The sequence below is a fragment of the Bombina bombina genome, chromosome 1 (assembly GCF_027579735.1).
Source record: "Bombina bombina isolate aBomBom1 chromosome 1, aBomBom1.pri, whole genome shotgun sequence".
Classification (NCBI taxonomy): domain Eukaryota; kingdom Metazoa; phylum Chordata; class Amphibia; order Anura; family Bombinatoridae; genus Bombina; species Bombina bombina.
The window spans coordinates 1,104,549,093-1,104,570,847 of NC_069499.1; the positions used below are offsets into that span (position 1 = coordinate 1,104,549,093).

At 44.6% G+C, this 21,755-nt stretch overlaps 1 protein-coding gene across 1 annotated transcript in view; it reads left to right on the forward strand.

Annotated features, from left to right (window-relative positions):
• SNF8 (SNF8 subunit of ESCRT-II) overlaps positions 1–21,755 on the forward strand; it is a 55,263-nt gene that overhangs the window by 32,275 nt on the left and 1,233 nt on the right. Inside the window, exons 5-7 of the mRNA XM_053697251.1 lie at positions 12,062–12,134; positions 12,212–12,353; positions 20,702–20,776. Of these exons, the coding sequence (XP_053553226.1) occupies positions 12,062–12,134; positions 12,212–12,353; positions 20,702–20,776 (290 nt within the window). The remainder of the gene's footprint in view (positions 1–12,061; positions 12,135–12,211; positions 12,354–20,701; positions 20,777–21,755) is intronic.

Genomic DNA, 21,755 nt, shown 5'->3' on the forward strand with positions numbered 1-21,755 from the left:
TCTTTTCTCTCTCTCTCTTTTCTCTCTTCTCTCTTTTCTCTCTTCTCTCTTTTCTCTCTTCTCTCTCTCTCCTTTAGAAATTGTGTCCCAGGGATATCTTCTGGACTTCAAAGACTCCCCCCCAAGGGGGAGATTTCACATTTCTCAATTGTCTGCAAACCAGACAAAGAGAGAGGTGTTCTTACGCTGTGTAGAAGACCTACATACCATGGGAGTGATTCGCCCAGTTACAAAAGCGGAACAATGGACTCGATACATCTTGCAAGAGGAAACAGAATTTATGCTTACCTGATAAATTTCTTTTTCTTGCAATGTATCGAGTCCACAGCCCGCCCTGTCTGTTTAAGACAGGTGGTATATTTTTATTTAAAAAACTTCAGTCACCTCTGCACCCTATAGTTTCTCCTTTTTCTTTCTAGCCTTTGGTTGAATGACTGGGGAGTGGAGCTAAGGGAGTAGCTATATAGACAGCTCTGCTGTAGGTGCTCTCTTTGCCACTTCCTGTTAGGAAGGAGAATATCCCACAAGTATTGGATGAATCCGTGGACTCGATACATCGCAAGAGAAAGAAATTTATCAGGTAAGCATAAATTCTGTTTTTCTATTGTGCTACATGTTTCTCTTTAGAGGTTAATCCACTTATCACATTTAGGAATTAGTGAGTGCTGGATAGGATTGTCTATTTTTCTCTCCTCTATACATTACTTTTCTTACTATCCCCTTGTACGATTGCCTGTATATAATTTAAAAACATGGAATTGTACTAATCTAATTGGGAGTACTGGAGTATGCTGTTTGTAACTAACACACAGAGAAAGTCCAGCACTCACAAGCTCTCAGCTAAGATTTAAAAGCAAAAATGGAAAGGTTAGTTACCGCATTTGGCCAAATGGGACAAGCCCAGGTACCACATCAAGGTCCTTTCCAATACCTTGGACCCTAAAACAGCCAAACAATGCAAGCTCTCAAATCCAAACAAACTGGGAACAGGGGAAGGGTGCACAGGCTTATGTAATCACCCTAGACATATACAAAACACGGAAGAGGACTGCACTCTCATACCGGACCAGGTACACATCCCATGACCCTGTAACATGCTCAGCCCTGGGTGCTCACTGGCACACACAGGAAGCTGTGCTGTCCCCAGAGTCACAGGCAGTTAACCCCAGACAAGGTCGGGGGCGTGGTCGGGCGCGGTCGGCACAACAGAGAGGGGAGAGAAATAGAAAGAGAGGGGAGAGAAATAGAAAGGGAGGGGAGAGAAATAGAAAGGGAGGGGAGAGAAATAGAAAGGGAGGGGAGAGAAATAGAAAGGGAGGGAAGAGAAATAGAAAGGGAGGGGAGAGAAATAGAAAGGGAGGGGAGAGAAATAGAAAGGGAGGGGGGAGAGAGCGCAAAAGAGAGAGGGGGGAGAGAGCGCAAAAGAGAGAGGGGGGAGAGAGCGCAAAAGAGAGAGGGGGGAGAGAGCGCAAAAGAGAGAGGGGGGGGGGAGAGCGCGCAAAACAGAGGGGGAGAGAGCAAAAGAGAAGGGGAGAGAGGGAGCAAAAGAGAGGGGGAGAGAGGGAGCAAAAGAGAGGGGGAGAGAGGGAGCAAAAGAGAGGGGGAGAGAGGGAGCAAAAGAGAGGGGGAGAGAGGGAGCAAAAGAGAGGGGGAGAGAGGGAGCAAAAGAGAGGGGGAGAGAGGGAGCAAAAGAGAGGGGGAGAGAGGGAGCAAAAGAGAGGGGGAGAGAGGGAGCAAAAGAGAGGGGGAGAGAGGGAGCAAAAGAGAGGGGGAGAGAGGGAGCAAAAGAGAGGGGGGGAGAGAGGGAGCAAAAGAGAGGGGGGGAGAGAGGGAGCAAAAGAGAGGGGGGGAGAGAGGGAGCAAAAGAGAGGGGGGGAGAGAGGGAGCAAAAGAGAGGGGGGGAGAGAGGGAGCAAAAGAGAGGGGGGGAGAGAGGGAGCAAAAGAGAGGGGGGGAGAGAGGGAGCAAAAGAGAGGGGGGGAGAGAGGGAGCAAAAGAGAGGGGGGGGGAGAGGGAGCAAAAGAGAGGGGGGGAGAGAGGGAGCAAAAGAGAGGGGGAGAGAGGGAGCAAAAGAGAGGGGGAGAGAGGGAGCAAAAGAGAGGGGGAGAGAGGGAGCAAAAGAGAGGGGGAGAGAGGGAGCAAAAGAGAGAGAGGGGAGAGAGGGAGCAAAAAGAGAGGGGGAGCAAGAGAGAGCGCAAAAGAGGGGAAGAGAGCACAAAAGAGAGGGGGGGAGAGAGAGAGCAAGGGGTGGGACCGCTGTACTGCAAAAAATGGCCCGTGTGAACGGGCTTTAGGACTAGTCCTAAAATAAATGGTTGTAAAAGCTTCTCTTTGGTCCCTTTTGTTCAGAAAAAACAGACATGCATGGCTTTGCTTTGGGTTTCTCACTGAGATTATTTACACACTACTACTGCAATCCTATTATATAAAAGGCCAAGTGTGTTTGTCCGAAGCTGTGATGCGCAGTAGAGACAGCATGAGGACAAACACACCTGGCCTTACCTGACAATCCATGCTGTTTGCGGCGAAAGTGGGTGTGGCCGGCGGGAACGTGGGCTTGGCTGACGGGAGCGTTGGCGTGACCGGTCGGGGGCGTGGTCGGCGCGACAGAGAGGGGAGAGAAATAGAAAGAGGGGGAGAGACAAAAAGAGAGAGGAAAGAGCTAAAGAGAGAGGAAAGAGCTAAAGAGAGAGAGGAAAGAGCAAAAGAGAGGGGGGAGAGAGCAAAAGAGAGGGGGGAGAGAGCAAAAGAGAGGGGGGAGAGAGCAAAAGAGAGGGGGGGAGAGAGCAAAAGAGAGGGGGGGGAGAGAGCAAAAGAGAGGGGGGAGAGAGCAAAAGAGAGGGGGGAGAGAGCAAAAGAGAGGGGGGGAGAGAGCAAAAGAGAGGGGGGAGAGAGCAAAAGAGAGGGGGGAGAGAGCAAAAGAGAGGGGGGGAGAGAGCAAAAGAGAGGGGGGGAGAGAGCAAAAGAGAGGGGGGAGAGAGCAAAAGAGAGGGGGGAGAGAGCAAAAGAGAGGGGGGAGAGAGCAAAAGAGAGGGGGGAGAGAGCAAAAGAGAGGGGGGGAGAGAGCAAAAGAGAGGGGGGAGAGAGCAAAAGAGAGGGGGGAGAGAGCAAAAGAGAGGGGGGAGAGAGCAAAAGAGAGGGGGGGAGAGAGCAAAAGAGAGGGGGGAGAGAGCAAAAGAGAGGGGGGAGAGAGCAAAAGAGAGGGGGGGGAGAGCAAAAGAGAGGGGGGGGGGAGAGCAAAAGAGAGGGATGGAGAGAGAGAGCGCAAAAGAGAGGGATGGAGAGAGAGAGCGCAAAAGAGAGGGATGGAGAGAGAGAGCGCAAAAGAGAGGGATGGAGAGAGAGAGCGCAAAAGAGGGATGGAGAGAGAGAGCGCAAAAGAGAGGGATGGAGAGAGAGAGCGCAAAAGAGGGATGGAGAGAGAGAGCGCAAAAGAGGGATGGAGAGAGAGAGCGCAAAAGAGGGATGGAGAGAGAGAGCGCAAAAGAGGGATGGAGAGAGAGAGCGCAAAAGAGAGGGATGGAGAGAGAGAGAGCGCAAAAGAGAGGGATGGAGAGAGAGAGCGCAAAAGAGAGGGATGGAGAGAGAGAGCGCAAAAGAGAGGGATGGAGAGAGAGAGCGCAAAAGAGAGGGATGGAGAGAGAGAGAGCGCAAAAGAGGGATGGAGAGAGAGAGCGCAAAAGAGAGGGATGGAGAGAGAGAGCGCAAAAGAGAGGGATGGAGAGAGAGAGCGCAAAAGAGAGGGATGGAGAGAGAGAGCGCAAAAGAGAGGGATGGAGAGAGAGAGCGCAAAAGAGGGATGGAGAGAGAGAGCGCAAAAGAGGGATGGAGAGAGAGAGCGCAAAAGAGGGATGGAGAGAGAGAGCGCAAAAGAGGGATGGAGAGAGAGAGCGCAAAAGAGAGGGATGGAGAGAGAGAGCGCAAAAGAGAGGGATGGAGAGAGAGAGCGCAAAAGAGAGGGATGGAGAGAGAGAGCGCAAAAGAGAGGGATGGAGAGAGAGAGCGCAAAAGAGAGGGATGGAGAGAGAGAGCGCAAAAGAGAGGGATGGAGAGAGAGAGCGCAAAAGAGAGGGATGGAGAGAGAGAGAGCGCAAAAGAGAGGGATGGAGAGAGAGAGAGCGCAAAAGAGAGGGATGGAGAGAGAGAGCGCAAAAGAGAGGGATGGAGAGAGAGAGCGCAAAAGAGAGGGATGGAGAGAGAGAGCGCAAAAGAGAGGGATGGAGAGAGAGAGCGCAAAAGAGAGGGATGGAGAGAGAGAGCGCAAAAGAGAGGGATGGAGAGAGAGAGCGCAAAAGAGAGGGATGGAGAGAGAGAGCGCAAAAGAGAGGGATGGAGAGAGAGAGCGCAAAAGAGAGGGATGGAGAGAGAGAGCGCAAAAGAGAGGGATGGAGAGAGAGAGCGCAAAAGAGAGGGATGGAGAGAGAGAGCGCAAAAGAGAGGGATGGAGAGAGAGAGCGCAAAAGAGAGGGATGGAGAGAGAGAGCGCAAAAGAGAGGGATGGAGAGAGAGAGCGCAAAAGAGAGGGATGGAGAGAGAGAGCGCAAAAGAGAGGGATGGAGAGAGAGAGCGCAAAAGAGAGGGATGGAGAGAGAGAGCGCAAAAGAGAGGGATGGAGAGAGAGAGCGCAAAAGAGAGGGAGGGAGAGAGAGAGCGCAAAAGAGAGGGATGGAGAGAGAGAGCGCAAAAGAGAGGGATGGAGAGAGAGAGCGCAAAAGAGAGGGATGGAGAGAGAGAGCGCAAAAGAGAGGGATGGAGAGAGAGAGCGCAAAAGAGAGGGATGGAGAGAGAGAGAGCGCAAAAGAGAGGGATGGAGAGAGAGAGCGCAAAAGAGAGGGATGGAGAGAGAGAGCGCAAAAGAGAGGGATGGAGAGAGAGAGCGCAAAAGAGAGGGATGGAGAGAGAGAGCGCAAAAGAGAGGGATGGAGAGAGAGAGCGCAAAAGAGAGGGATGGAGAGAGAGAGCGCAAAAGAGAGGGATGGAGAGAGAGAGCGCAAAAGAGAGGGATGGAGAGAGAGAGCGCAAAAGAGAGGGATGGAGAGAGAGAGCGCAAAAGAGAGGGATGGAGAGAGAGAGCGCAAAAGAGAGGGATGGAGAGAGAGAGCGCAAAAGAGAGGGATGGAGAGAGAGAGAGCGCAAAAGAGAGGGATGGAGAGAGAGAGAGCGCAAAAGAGAGGGATGGAGAGAGAGAGAGCGCAAAAGAGAGGGATGGAGAGAGAGAGAGCGCAAAAGAGAGGGATGGAGAGAGAGAGAGCGCAAAAGAGAGGGATGGAGAGAGAGAGAGCGCAAAAGAGAGGGATGGAGAGAGAGAGAGCGCAAAAGAGAGGGATGGAGAGAGAGAGAGCGCAAAAGAGAGGGATGGAGAGAGAGAGAGCGCAAAAGAGAGGGATGGAGAGAGAGAGAGCGCAAAAGAGAGGGATGGAGAGAGCGCAAAAGAGAGGGATGGAGAGAGCGCAAAAGAGAGGGATGGAGAGAGCGCAAAAGAGAGGGATGGAGAGAGCGCAAAAGAGAGGGATGGAGAGAGAGCGCAAAAGAGAGGGATGGAGAGAGAGCGCAAAAGAGAGGGATGGAGAGAGAGCGCAACAGAGAGGGATGGAGAGAGAGCGCAACAGAGAGGGATGGAGAGAGAGCGCAAAAGAGAGGGATGGAGAGAGAGCGCAAAAGAGAGGGATGGAGAGAGAGCGCAAAAGAGAGGGATGGAGAGAGAGCGCAAAAGAGAGGGATGGAGAGAGAGCGCAAAAGAGAGGGATGGAGAGAGAGAGCGCAAAAGAGAGGGATGGAGAGAGAGAGCGCAAAAGAGAGGGATGGAGAGAGAGAGCGCAAAAAGAGAGGGGGAGAGAGAGAGCGCAAAAGAGAGGGATGGAGAGAGAGAGCGCAAAAGAGAGGGATGGAGAGAGAGAGCGCAAAAGAGAGGGATGGAGAGAGAGAGCGCAAAAGAGAGGGATGGAGAGAGAGAGCGCAAAAGAGAGGGATGGAGAGAGAGAGCGCAAAAGAGAGGGATGGAGAGAGAGAGCGCAAAAGAGAGGGATGGAGAGAGAGAGCGCAAAAGAGAGGGATGGAGAGAGAGAGCGCAAAAGAGAGGGATGGAGAGAGAGAGCGCAAAAGAGAGGGATGGAGAGAGAGAGCGCAAAAGAGAGGGATGGAGAGAGAGAGCGCAAAAGAGAGGGATGGAGAGAGAGAGCGCAAAAGAGAGGGATGGAGAGAGAGAGCGCAAAAGAGAGGGATGGAGAGAGAGAGAGAGCGCGCAAAAGAGAGGGATGGAGAGAGCGCGCAAAAGAGAGGGATGGAGAGAGCGCGCAAAAGAGAGGGATGGAGAGAGCGCGCAAAAGAGAGGGATGGAGAGAGAGCGCAAAAGAGAGGGATGGAGAGAGAGCGCAAAAGAGAGGGATGGAGAGAGAGCGCAAAAGAGAGGGATGGAGAGAGAGCGCAAAAGAGAGGGATGGAGAGAGAGCGCAAAAGAGAGGGATGGAGAGAGAGCGCAAAAGAGAGGGATGGAGAGAGAGCGCAAAAGAGAGGGATGGAGAGAGAGCGCAAAAGAGAGGGATGGAGAGAGAGCGCAAAAGAGAGGGATGGAGAGAGAGCGCAAAAGAGAGGGATGGAGAGAGAGCGCAAAAGAGAGGGATGGAGAGAGAGAGAGAGAGAGAGCGCAAAAGAGAGGGATGGAGAGAGAGAGAGCGCAAAAGAGAGGGATGGAGAGAGAGAGCGCAAAAGAGAGGGATGGAGAGAGAGAGCGCAAAAGAGAGGGAGAGAGAGAGAGCGCAAAAGAGAGGGATGGAGAGAGAGAGAGCGCAAAAGAGAGGGATGGAGAGAGAGAGAGCGCAAAAGAGAGGGATGGAGAGAGAGAGAGCGCAAAAGAGAGGGATGGAGAGAGAGAGCAAGGGGTGGGACCGCTGTACTGCAAAAAATGGCCCGTGTGAATGGGCTTTAGGACTAGTCCTAAAATAAATGGTTGTAAAAGCTTCTCTGTGGTCCCCTTTGTTCAGAAAAAACAGACATGCATGGCTTTGCTTTGGGTTTCTCACTGAGATTATTTACACACTACTACTGCAATCCTATTATATAAAAGGCCAAGTGTGTTTGTCCGAAGCTGTCATGCGCAGTAGAGACAGCACGAGGACAAACACACCTAGCCTTACCTGACAATCCGTGACCAGTCGGGGACGCGACGCGACAGAGAGGGGAGAGAAATAAAAATAGAGAGGGGGGAGAGAGCAAAATAGAGAGGGGGGAGAGAGCAAAATAGAGAGGGGGGAGAGAGCAAAATAGAGAGGGGGGAGAGAGCAAAATAGAGAGGGGGGAGAGAGCAAAATAGAGAGGGGGGAGAGAGCAAAATAGAGAGGGGGGAGAGAGCAAAATAGAGAGGGGGGAGAGAGCAAAATAGAGAGGGGGGAGAGAGCAAAATAGAGAGGGGGGAGAGAGCAAAATAGAGAGGGGGGAGAGAGCAAAATAGAGAGGGGGGAGAGAGCAAAATAGAGAGGGGGGAGAGAGCAAAATAGAGAGGGGGGAGAGAGCAAAATAGAGAGGGGGGAGAGAGCAAAATAGAGAGGGGGGAGAGAGCAAAATAGAGAGGGGGGAGAGAGCAAAATAGAGATTGGGGAGAGAGCAGAATAGAGGGAAGAGAGAGCAAGAGAGAGGGGGGGAGAGAGAGCAAGAGAGAGGGGGGGGAGAAAGCAAAAGAGAGGTGGAGCAAGAGAGCGCAAAAGAGAGGGGGAGAGAGCGCAAAAGAGAGGGGGAGAGAGCGCAAAAGAGAGGGGGAGAGAGAGCAAAAGATAGGGGGAGCAAGAGAGAGCGCAAAAGAGAGGGGGAGCAAGAGTGCAAAAGAGAGGGGGAGCAAGAGCGCAAAAGAGAGGGGGAGAGAGCGCAAAAGAGAGGGGGAGCGAGAGAGAGAGCAAGGGGTGGGACCGCTTTACTGCAAACAAATGGCCCGTGTGAACGGGCTTTAGGACTAGTCCTAAAATAAATGGTTGTAAAAGCTTCTCTGTGGTCCCCTTTGTTCAGAAACAACAGATATGCATGACTTTGCCATTGTTTTTGGCAATTAGAAGGCCGCTAATTGCAGCTGCGCACCACACTTTTGAAATTCCCGATAGTGAAGGAGATAAGTAGAGGTAGCTTGTAAGGTTAATTTTAGCTGTAGGGTAGAGATCACCCTCCCACCTGACACCTCCCTTCCCCTGATCCCTCCCAAGCAGCTCTCTTCCCTCCCTCACTCCCTACTTGTCACCACCAGACAGTCCGTCAGTATGCAGTTTAGGGATAGTATTTTTTTTATATCTGTATGGTAAGGAACCTTCCTCACTCACCCAACTTCCTGATCATTCCCTGCAAACAGCTCTCTAACTCTTCCCCCTCGGTGGCCGCACCTACTGGCAGCTGTCTGATAGTATTTTATTTATACAACCATCTCAATACCATTGTTGGCCTGTTCTTTGGCGATTTACCACCTGGGTGCAGCTTCTTTTAGCCCAGTAATGCTTTTCACAGAGTAGAACTTTCCTGTAGTATATCAGTCTGATCCCGCCTATTACGGTCAGTCCAGCGCCGAACTACCAGGCAATTCCTCTCTGAACAAGGAACACAGCAACCCCAGACGATCGTTTCTTACTTCGGCATCAGCACAGAGTGTCACTGTCTGCATCAGTGATCTGCCTTTATATGGTAAAGGCAGCACGATCAGCGCTTCTATATACTATATGAAGGCAGGTGCCTTCTTAGCTGTTAAAGCTGACAGCGAGGTCTGCAGCATGAGGCAGAAGGTTGGACATAGGTACTACATCATCAGGGTACGTTGAGCAAAGTACCCTGTGACACGTAGTACCTACATGCAAAAGGCATAAGGGGATTAATCAAAGCATTTTTTGTGGTTTCTATTGTAGCACGGCCTATACTTGCAATGGAAAGTTAAAAATGGTGGTAATGCCAAGTCACAAGTTTGATTTGCACTCGCACATAATCAGAAATACTAGTTTCTTATTTATTGCTTTTGAGAGAGACAGAGAAAAAAAGAGAGGGGGGAGAGAGAGCGCAAAAGAGAGGGGGGGAGCGCAAGGTTGATATTAAGTATTATCACTTGCAGTTGAATTGAGACTTGATAAATGGGGGAACAAGGGGTTAAAAATGAAAAAAGGATTGAGGGGGTGGGGAAAGGGGTATAAGGTATATGGGGTGGCCAGAGAAAAGGGTATATGTATTTATATGTGTATGTGCTATGTCTAATATGTATCGATAACAGAGAAAGTGGTTAGCAAAAATTACTCTACTACCTAACTGGAAGTTTTGCACTAGAACGGCTTTGTGCATTCCCGTTAATAATTTTAGTGTGGGTTCTGAATTGGCTTTATGCATCGGTGCTGTCTAGCGTGATTACTGATCTGCACCAGGCTAACGCACGCGCTATACAAACCATTAACTAATGCACTATAGAAACCTTTGACGCCAGCACACAGATTCAAGCCGTACAGATTGCTTGCAAGCAGTGTCAATGCTCCAGTTGCATTTGTGCAATTGGCTCGACAATAACATTTTTATTTATTTTTTAATTTTTTATTGAGGTTGTTAAATGATACAGCGTTAAGAATAACACATAGTTTGTAAGTCAACAATTAAGGACCTATACAGCGACATCCCGGATAAAGATATTAATATCTACGGGTTACAGCATGTTTTGCAAGTAATAATTCAACAGAGTGAGGAATAGGAGAACTAACAATCTAAATTGAGTAGCTATTCACTAATAAAGAATTGTTCATATATATTTTACAAACTTCATAGTTCTCCATTACACAAACAACGGTAAGGCATAAATAATGACACCCTGTATGTTAAAGATAGGAAATCAGACATTCTATATAACAATAAGCAACTGTGATAGGGATAAAATTAACACAAGGACTAAACAAACTGAATTGGAACCTCTTTTTCTCTTAGGTGGTATTGGGGAAGGAAGTCAGTGGGCAAGAGCCACTCGAATAAGGGAGAAGAGGGAAAGATAAAGTAAAATGTTTTCTATTTGGGCTAGTGTGTATACTATGACATGGAGGGGGAGCTGAGTATATTCATATAGAGGGAGTAGTATATGCCTAGGATATGTATATATATGTATTCTTAAACAAGTCAGGATACAGATGTAATAACAGGTCAATTTATAGGCATAATGCTAAAGGAGAGCTGATAGTGGCTAAGGACCTAAGTAACACAAATTAAGGCATAAAATATGGGGTGACTATAAGCTAGGAGCGGGTAAGGTAAAGACCCCAGTCCTCACATCCAAGAAGGGAACCTTTAACCAAAGTTATAACAGTAATCTGCTTCAAAGTAATATTGCTCCCTGTTTCTCTCGCGTAGTACTTAGAATATCTATCTAATAGGTGCAAAAGAGGGGAACATAATCCTAGATATCTAGCAGCAACAACTATTATGATTTGTCACCACCTTCCATCTGTAATGTAACATATACCCTCATTATATGCTAGACTGGGGACTTAACAATAAATTTTATACATCCGCTTTGGATGTAAAACAATTAATAAGGCTATTCTAATACCATGCAAACTAAATCAAGCCAATGGTTTGAGAGATAAATGAGCTATATCAAAAGTTAAGAGCATCAGCATGAGTAATGAACGGAGCATCAAGCTCAGGAGTGCAAAAACATACAAACATATAGGGATTCGCATCAACAAGTAGGGCTCAGAAACATAAACATGTAAAAGAGGGGATTGTAACTTAGAGCAGCAATGTCCAGTACTTCACATGGGAAAGTGGGTCTTTATGATTAACCCACTCAACTTCTGAAGAGTTGGTCTGGATCAGGGCAGTTACTTCTGAGAAAATCAGCAACCCCGCTTGGAGGCCGAGTAAACGACAATCCTGCATAGATCAGGACTTTAGATGTGGGTAGTTGTACGCTACTTGTGAAGATATTCACCACATAACCCATTCCGCTGGATCGCCACCCACCACTTTGCTGTTTATTTGCAGAGAGAAACTGTGTCTCTGAGGCCCCATCGCCCCTCTGGAGGCCGGCCGCACCATCCAGAGAGACGACTAAGGGGAGTCCGGTGGCATTCTTCGGCTGATAGTGATGAGTGCAGGAGACGGCTCCAGGCGAATAGTCGATCTCAATGTTGCTCAAAGCTCGAATGTTCTCTGGTTTGTCTATACTGTCACCACTCTGAAAGTCACTTTACGCTGTAGCAAGAAGATGAGTACTGGATCCGGTCTGTAGTGATACGTGCTCTCGTGTATAGAAGGCCCCCTGCGGGGCTACTAGTTCCTCCATTTCCAGACCAGGCTGAGGATCGCAAGTAAGATTTAGTGAGCGGTTTTGTCCATCTAGGTTAGATATCTCCTGCTGCGTAGTGCTTCCCATTACTTCTACCGCTCCTGATAACTCGTAATCCTTCTTACCCCTAGCAGATTGCAGGGTACGGTGTAAGTCCTCAAAGTTGCGGAGCATCTGTAGCTCTAGCCCCTCTAGCATTATTTGCATCTGCACCTGAAAATCCCCCTCCATATCTAAGCATAGGGTGTCGAGAGAAAGTTAAGATAGTCACTAGCATGAGATGATTGTACCCGGCTGTTAACAAACCGGGGGGGGGGGATAGCTGAATGTAAAATAAATATGAGGCCGCAGCCGTCAATCTTTGAAACCTCAGAGTAATTTTGCTGCCGATGGAAACGGTAATCTGTGGCATCAAACAACTCCTTGGCTTTTCCTCTATTAAGTTCACAATTTATGCGTGAATATAGTTGGATAGGAAAGAGATAACAAAATGTAGAGTTATAGAGGGAGCTTCTCCATGTTGCGACTTGCTGCGGCTAGGACACGCCCCCCCGACAATAACATTTAATAAAATACTGATTTCATTTATTTGATGAAAACTAGGATAATAATGAAAATGTAGAAATGTAGTTTGTTGAATTTTTTTAGAAATCTATTTCTCTTTTTTATCTTTTATTTCCTCACAAATCCGGTTTATTAAATACCTGTGTTGTGTAGATCTGCAAAATCGGTGTCTGAGGGGTAATGGCTTAGGTATAATGTGGCTGGCTTCTCTCTCCAGGTCTGATAACACTGAAGGAGCTTCACCAGCAGGTTCTGAAGGGACGGGGGAAGCTTGCTCAGGATGTCAGCCAGTAAGTATCTCTACATTTACAGGAGTAACATCCAGTGGTTTGCTGCCAACTAACTGACAATATGTTTGTTGTTTTAGGGATGATGTTATCAGAGCAATAAAAAAGTTGAAGGTTCTTGGCAGTGGATTTGGTATTATACCTGTAGGAGGATCTTACCTGGTGCAGTCTGTACCTGCAGAGCTTAATATGGATCATACTGTAGTTCTACAGCTGGCAGAGGTAAAGGAATATATAGATTTACACTGAACGATGTTCCTGTAGGGCAGCACAAATATGCAAATAACGCTCTGTATCAGGCAGCACACAAACTCAAAATATAACCAACCTTATACTCAAAATAAATAATCACATAATAGTGAGAGGCCAGAATCCAGTGTCTGTTAAAACTAAGGGGCATGAAATTCAATATGGCAAGCGATTATGAGACTTTTCAGTTTATTACCGTTATCATGCACTGCGCTCTTGTCTTTGGCTCACCAGATGTGTTTGTCTAGCTCCCAGTAGTGCATTGCTGTTTTAAAGCTGACTTTAACTATGTTTTTTGCAGGGACTAAACTGTTATATGCAAGAAACAGTGCAATAATACAATTAGGGCATTTTTGTTTGCACTTGTATGTCCCTTTAACTGTTGTAGTAATTATAATAAAAAGGAACTAATGACAATTAAAGGGGTACCATGCAACTGACAACTGAAGTAAGGTTCCATAATGCACCAAAAAAATCATTCAAAATATTAGTGCAATTGCATGAGAACATTTATACCCATCATTAAAATTGGACTGTATAAGTGTACAGCTTTAGTCTAGCAGTCTTTAGACTGATGTTGCAGTCTGTAATATTAAGTATTTTATTTTCTTAGCCTTTATACAAGGTGCTCAGAATTGATTTTTTGTTTTTCTTCCCAATGGCATGGAGAGTCTAGCAATTCATTCAATTACTAGTGGGAATTCAACTCCTGGCCACCAGGAGGAGGCAAAGAACACCCATGCAGAGCTGCCACTTCCCATAAACCCCCAGTCATTCTTTGCCTTGTACATCAGGAGGATGTGCAAAGATGGTGTCTGAAGATATTTAATCCTTTAATGGGTACTTTTCCCTGCAAGCAAGGATTGGGGCTATGCTGTGTCCATGTAATCCTCTTTAGTAAGTGTAATGGTGGCTTTTAGCAGTTGGAAGACGGCGGGGTAGTTCTTGCTTCTCTTCCAACATTTATGCTACCCCTCTATAGAAAACCAGGGTTGGTTACTCTGCTTTTCTTTTCCTACAGGTCCCAGTCAGAGGTCGGCTGAGTCTATCATACCTGAGAAGCTGTTCCTACCCTGCAGCTGGATCCACAGGTAAGTGCTCTTGCCTTCTAAGTTTAAAGGACTCGGCACTTTTGGGGTTAATTCCTCAGTGGACAAGGATTGGGACATAATTATCCTTTTATGTGGGGATTTACCTAAGGGCAGCGCTGCAAGGCACTGTAACTGCTCTGGAGCCTAAGGGTTAACTGATATTTCCCCTTTGGATGAGGCTGGCTTGTGAGAGGGATAATTGGGACTTTATTTAAAGGGACAGTCTAGGCCAAAATAAATTTTCATGATTCAGATAGGGCATGTAATTTTAAACAATTTTCCAATTTACTTTTATCACCAATTTTGCTTTGTTCTCTTGGTATTCTTAGTTGAAAGCTTAACCTAGGAGGTTCATATGCTAATTTCTTAGACCTTGAAGGCTACCTCTTTTCAGAATGCATTTTAACAGTTTTTCACCACTAGAGGGTGTTAGTTCATGTGTTTCATATAGATAACGCTGTGCTCGTGCACGTGAAGTTATCTGGGAGCAGGTACTGATTGGCTTAGCTCCAAGTCTGTCAAAAGAACTGAAAGGGGCAGTTTGCAGAGGCTTAGATACAAGATAATCACAGAGGTTAAAAGTATATTAATATAACTGTGTTGGTTATGCAAAACTGGGGAATGGGTAATAAAGGGATTATCTATCTTTTAAAACAATACAAATTCTGGTGTAGACTGTCCCTTTAAGCCCTCATTGTATAATCTGTAATATGCATTATGGACTTTTTATCTTATCTGTGTAATAGTGTTTCACATGACGACAAGGTTAAAACTCTTAACATTTTAATGTAAGCAGCAGATCTTGCACGCTTTTTTTCTTCGGTGGCGCAGTTTGTTTTTTCACTGTGGCGATCACGTGATTGTGCTCAGCTCTTCCGCTCTACGGCCTTCATTATACAGTCGGCTTGGAGAGCGGAGTTTTCTTTGCAACTTCCTACGTCGGATGGGTGTCTTACGATTATAGATTGTTTGTCCAGGCTGCGTTATACATTATTTTGCAGCATTTTCTCCCTTGTTACTAGTGGGGGCTTCCTGGTCACCGGGGTGGTAAGTCTCCTTAGTTAAGCTGAGGTTGTAGCAGTGCAAGTATTTTTGATGGTTTTTTTCTTTTGTTAGACTCTTTTGCCTTGTACTAAATCAAAAATGCAGTAAATCAAACAAAATTTTTACAGTGTGTATAATAGGCTAAAAGAGCATTGCACCCACTTGCAAATGGATGATTAACCCCTTAGTTCAAAAAACGGATCAAAAAAACGAAATAGACGTTTAACAGTCACAACCAACTGCCACAGCAAGCTGTGGCCCTACCTTCCCCAATAAACGACTTTGGAAAGCCTTTGGGCCCTTTAGAGATGTCCTATAGCATTCAGAGGGCCTTTGAGGGAAGCTGGATGTCACAGTTATTAAATCACTGTATTCAGGCTTAACTTACATTAATCCGGTATCAGCAGCATTTTCTAGTGTTTTCCATCTCTAGAAAAAATTATAACTGCACATACCTGATAGCAGAATAAACTGCACGCCATTCTCTCGCTGAAGTTACCTCATCTGTGTAATCCCCTCAGACATATGTGAGAATAGCAATGGATCTTAGTTACAACCTGCTAAGATCATAGAAACCTCAGGCAGATTCTTCTTCTATTTACTGCCTGAGATAAAATAGCACAACTCCGGTACTATTTAAAAATAACAAACTTTTGATTGAAGAAAATAAACTAGCTATATTTAACCACTCTCTCCTACAACGTCCTTGCTTGTTGAGAGTTGCAAGAGAATGACTGGGTATGACAGTTAGGGGAGGAGCTATATTACAGCTCTGCTGTGGGTGTCCTCTTGCAACTTCCTGTTGGGAATGAGAATATCCCACAAGTAATGGATGATCTGTGGACTGGATACACCTTACAAGAGAAATATAGCTTTTGAGAAATGTTTATATGGCTTGGAGGCTCCAATTATTCCTCCTGTGCAGTTTTGTTCCACATGCTTGAATAAAATGTTAATGTAAAAAAATAAAGATTCCTTCTCAGAGCCATCTGTCCCTCAGGATAATGTTGTCCGTGCCATGCCTCAACTTTCTCCTCAAATGTCCCAAGATTTAACAGTTTCACAAGCCAGTGCCCTGCGGTTCCTCTCAATCTGTTCCTGGGGCAGTATATTTACCAGGTGATTTTGCTGCGCAACTGACTTCTGCAGGCTCTGCAGCTTTGAGTGTCTTACCTAATGCTGGTAAGAGAAAGAGAAAAACCAAGAACATCTCTAAATCTAATAGTTCTGATTCCGCCCAGGCTGCCTTAGTCAGTCTATCCCAGTTATCTGAAGAGGAACACACCTCTAAGGGCGAGATCTCGGATTCTGAGTCTGCTGTGGCTAGTACAGCGGACTTAGAGGAGGTACATTTTAGATTTAAGCTTGAACACCTCCGTTTACTTTTGAAAGAGGTTCTAGCTACTTTGGAGGACTCTAGAGTCTATAGCTGAGACTCCTAAAAAGGCTAATAAGCTTAACAGAGTTTTTGATGTCAAACCCAAATCTGTGGAAGTATTTCATATTCCAGGTCGCATGTCTGACATTATATCTCAGGAATGGAAGAAGCCGGGGGTTCCTTTATCCCCATCTCCTGTTTTTTAAAAATATGTTTCCTGTTGCTGATTCTTTGTGAGATCTTTGGCGCACTGTTCCTAAAGTAGAGTTCCTTTTAAGGATAGTTCCTCCTTTAATGATCCATTGGATAGAAAGCTGGAAGGTTAATTAAGAAAGATGTTCCTACACCAGGGTCTACAATGGCAACCTGTTGCTAGTATTGCGACAGTTGCTGGAGCGGCCTCTTCTTATTAGTGTGATTCCTTGTCTGATTTGATTTTGGAAGAAACAACAATAGAGGAGATCCAGGATAGGATCAAGGCTTTAAAGCTGGCTAATACTTTTATCAGTGATGCCAGCATGCAAGTTGTTCATCTGGGGCAAAGATTTCTAGCTTGCTGTCCTATTTCACAGAGCCCTGTGGCTAAAATCTGTAGCCCTTCCTTTCGGCCTTGCCACTGCCCCTGGAATCTTTACAAAGGTTCTAGGGGCTCTTCTGGCAGTGGTCAGATCTCAGGGAATTGCAGTGGCGCCGTACCTGGACGATATCTTGGTTCAGGCACCATCTCTCATTTAGCAACATCCCATACGGATTCTCTGTTGTTGTTGTTTCTTCGCTCCCACGGGTGGAAGGTGAATCTAGAGAAGAGTTCCTTGGTGCCAAAAACCAGGGTGTTTTTTTTTTGGTACAGTCATAGATTTGATCTCCATGATGATTTTCTTCACGGAGGTCAGAAAATCCAAGCTTCTTGCTGCTTGTCTTTCACTTCAGTCCTGTGTCCATCAGTGGCTCTGTGTTGGAAGTAATTGATCTCATGATGGCTTCCATGGACATTTATTCCTTTTGGTCATTTCCATTTGAGACCTCTACAGTTATGCATGCTCAGACAATGGAACGGAGACCACTCAGACCTCTCTGAGGATAGTCCTAGACAACCAGACGAGAGACTCTCTGTCCTGGTGGATCTCCCAGGATCATCTGTCCCAGGGCACATGCTTCCTGAGACCATCTTGGGAGATTTTGACCACGGATGCCAGCCTGTCGGGCTGGGGAGCAGTTTGGGGATCCTTAAGAGCCCAGGGACTTTGGACTCAGGAGGAGTCTTCCCTCCCAATAAATATCCTATATTTGAAAGCAATCTTCAATGTTCTTACAGCTTGGCCTCAACGGAGTTTAGTCTGGTTTATCGGATTACAATCGGACAACATTACTTTGTGGCGTATATCAACCACTAGGGAGGAACTCTGCGCTCCTTAGCTATGAAAGAGGTGACTCGCATTCTTCAGTGGGCGGAGTCTCACAATTGCCTCTTGTCTGATATCCACATCCCAGGGGTGGACAACTGGGAAATGGATTATCTGAGCAGGCAGACTTTTCATCCAGGGGAGTGGGCCCTCCATCCGGAAGTATTCTCAATGATAACTTTCAGGTGGGGAGTTCCGGAGTTGGATCTGATGGCGTCTCGTCCAAGCTCCCAAAGTACGGTTCAAGATCAAGGGATCCGCAAGCAGTTCTAGTAGACGCTTTGGCGGTTCCATGGAATTTCGTCTAATCTACCGGTTTCCTCTGTTTGCCCTCCTTCCTCGGGTGATAGCACGTATCAAGAAGGAGCAAGCTTTGATGATTCTAATCTCTCCAGCGTGGCCTCATAGAATTGGGATTTGGGACCTGGTGAAGATCTCATCCTTTCCCCAGTGGAAATTGCCTCTGAGGAAGGACCTTCTACTTCAGGGTGCTTCCCTACATCCAAACCTAGATTCTCTGAAGCTGTTTGCTTGAAGATTGAACGCCTAGTCTTGTCTATACATGGTTTTTCAGAAAAGGTTATTGATACCATGCTTCAGGCTCCTAAGCCGGTAACTCGCAAGATTTACCATAAGATGTTGAGTAAATACCTTTTATTGGTGCAAATCTAGGGTTTTCTCTTGGGGTCAGGGTTCCCCGCATTCTGTCCTTTCTTCAGGAGGGCCTGGAGAAAGACTTGTCAGTCAGTACTCTAAAAGGTCCGATATCTGCCTTGTTGATTGTTTTGCATTAATGTCTGGCAGACTTGCCAGATGTTTAATCCTTTGTTCAGGCCTTGGTCAGATTCAGGCCTGTTTTTAAACCTGTTGCTCCTCCATGGAGCCTTAATCTTGTTTTTAAAGTTTACAGCAGGCTCAGTTTGAGCCAATGCACTCATCTGACATGAAAACCTTAGACTATGCAGACTTGATGAATTTGCAGTATAGGATGAAAGCTTATGGACCATTATAGTGATAAAATGCTTTAACAAATGATCATTTTATTATTAGTGACGCAGCAAAGCTATGTGTTTAAGCCCTGCACATGGGTAAACACATAGTTAAAGGGCCATGATACCCACATTTTTTCTTTCATGATTTAGAAAGAGAATTCATTTTGAAACATCTTTCTAATTTACTTCTATTATCTAATTTATTTTATTCTCTTGATATTCTTTGCTGAAAAGCATATCTAGATATGTTCAGTAGCTGCTGATTGGTTGCTGCACATAGAAGCCTCATGTGATTGGCTCACCCATGTGCATTGCTTTTTCTTCAAATAAGGATATCTAAAAAATGAAGCAAAATAAATGATAGAAGTAAATTGTAATGTTGTTTAAATTTGTATGTTCTATCTGAATCCTGAAAGAGAAAGATTTTGGGTTTAGTGGCCCTTTAAGATACAACCCAGTTGTGCAACTAGCACTGCTGGTTGGATCAGTGGCAGTTTCCTCTGTGGACCAGCGGTGCTCTGCTGGTCCTGAGCTGTCCTTTTAACAGTGTTATATAACCTTTTTGTGGGAGTTAGACATCTTTGTTGTGTCACTAGTGATTAAAGGGACAGTCTAGTATAAATTAAACTTTCATTATTCAGATAGAACTTTTAATTTTAATCAACTTTCCAATTTACTTTTGTCATCAAATTTGCTTTTTTTTCTTCTTGGTATTCTTAGTTTAAACTAAACATAGGTAGGCTCATATGCTAATATATAAGCTTTTAAGGGCTGCCTCTTATCACATGCTTTTTAAATCTCTTTTCAACACAAAGAGACAGAAAGTACATGTGGGCCATATAGATAACACTGTTCAGGCACAGGGGGTTATTTAAGATCTAGCACAATACAATGCTAAATTTAAGACAATAGATAATAAACAGTCACAGTCATGTGATCAGGGGGATGGAAGAAGGTTCCTAGATACAAGGTAATCACAGAGGTAAAAAGTACATTAATATAACTGTGTTGGTTATGCAAAACCGGGGAATGGGTAATAAAGGGATTATCTATCTTTTAAAACAATAACAATTTTATGGTAGACTGTCCCTTTAAATTACATTCTCTAATGAATAGCATTTAATTTTATTACTATAATGGTCCTTTAGGGTGGGAGATAATAACTGTAAATGTCTTGACAAAAAAAAACAAGGGACGTAGATTCAACTGTATTTTTGACTTTTTAGACAATGTACAGGGAATTCTCATTATAATGCTGTTGTAATCTATTTTCTTAAATGGGCACTTTTTTTCCCCTATCATGTATATTAAAGCAGCAGCAGATAAAGTGAAGGTCAATTTGTGCTAATAGCAATACACCAATCGAAAGCTTAACAACCAAGTATTAAAGTCGCTGATTTTATATTTCTAAAAAACTATTCATTTTCAAATAAAATAGATATATAAAATACCTCCGTTATTGCTATTAGCTCCTCCCCTACCACACTTCCGTATTTCTCTGTAGTGACATCGCTTTCGTTCCTACAAGCGGACTACGCTCGTGCACAACAGCCTATTTTAAATGTGCATGCTTATCTCCCACTCAGTAGCGCATGCGTTTAATAATTCAATGTATCCAAAATAATGAGAGCGGACTACGCATGCGCGTTTCATGAACGAGCATGACGATGATGACGCTACAGAAAAGGGGCTGGACGCCACGGGGGTAGGTAATAGATTGGATCAAAGAATTGTCAATCAATAACGGCAATATGGCGGGCGGATAAAAAAACCTGACACGGAGCCGATTTAAAAGGTTAAAAATAAAAACTTTTAATATTAGTTATAAAGAATTTCATGAATGAACATCATACTTAATTTACCGAAGCTATTTGAAACTGTTAACCACTACTCCAGACTTGACCTTCACTTTAAATTTATTATTTTATTTATAATTTATTAAATATAAAAAAGGCTGTTTAATATAAAAGCAACCGTAGATGCAACAGATACATCACTCACTGGATGAGAGGAGCATAGTTTATTCTTCACATACAAACAAAGAAAGCACTGTAAAACATTTTGAAACTTTCTTTTATATGGAGCAAAACTTTTTATTTAGTATCCTGTCACTTTCCCTTTAACTCAAGTTGATAGAACAAGTTAGGCATAGAACAGGGTCCTCTAGCTATGTTTCTTCCTGATAAACCTACATGGAAGTGATGCTAATTCCAGGAGTTTAAGGCTGAAATATTGCGTGAAGATCGTCCTACAAGGAAGTGTACTTGAGTTAGCAGCAGGTGTGGGTGATGGTTTTTTGTTTTTTTTAAATGAAGAATGGTTTCATTTTCAGTTACATCAATGTGTATTGGGAATTTCTTTAACATAAAATATACACTGCTAATTATTTTTACTATTTTATTTTTTTCTTTAGAAAAAAGGATTTGTAACGGTCAGTGAAATTAATTCCAGTTTAAACTGGGAGACAGAACGAGCCAAACATGTACTGGTGCGTATTGGGTTTCTCATATTATGATACGTAAACATAATTATGCATATTTTTCTAGCTTTTGATTTTGGATGCTTTTAAAATTTAAAAATGTTTTTGTGTTCTATGGAAATATAAACACATACGAGAAACAACTGTGTGTGTGAACAGGCTTTTTACTCCTTTTAATTTTAGCATATGCTTAATGAATTTTGGGTTGCTTAAATATAAGACTATGACTAATGTCTGTGAGCCAAGAAAGGAGTTTTACATTTTCTGACTCATCAACTTAAAAGCATAACACATCACATTAGTGAATACTTCCACAGATGTGACAAAAACGAAATGACTAATAATAAAGTGCCATAACATTTTTGATTTAGCTGCACTATGACAAGTAAGGGACTAAATCACTGCCACACTATAAACCGCAGTGATTCTACACCTTGATTGTCAAAAACTCACACGGAGCAGTAAATTAAACCCTTTATTGCTATAGATACGTTGGCAATAAAGAGGATTTAACTCCATCTCTGTCAGAAATGCAAGCTGAGGAGACTATTCATCTGCCATGCAGTATGATGACCCCAGTTTTGATCAAGGCTCCTACAGCCACAGGTATTGTATGAGGTATGATGGGAATTATAGTTTCCATGTATGCATTGAAACTATTCTCATAATGTTGGACACAATTCATAGTGATGCAGGGTGCAAAAACACTTTATAAAATGCAGCTGTATCCAAGTTTTAAGTCGTCCTGGTTCCCTGGCATCATGGATTTGTTTAGCCTTGCACCAAAGGTCACTGATCTCTCTTTTGTATAGTAAGTCAGATGCATAGAATAACTATGGTGCAGGTGTAGGGCAGTGAAGTTTGAAAAAAACTAGATACTTTTTTTCTAGTGATAGTAAAATTTATATTTTTAGATGTTTGCATAAGATTTACTATGTACACACAAAGGGGTAATTAATTTAGCAACTGGTTAGTGACGGTAAACGTT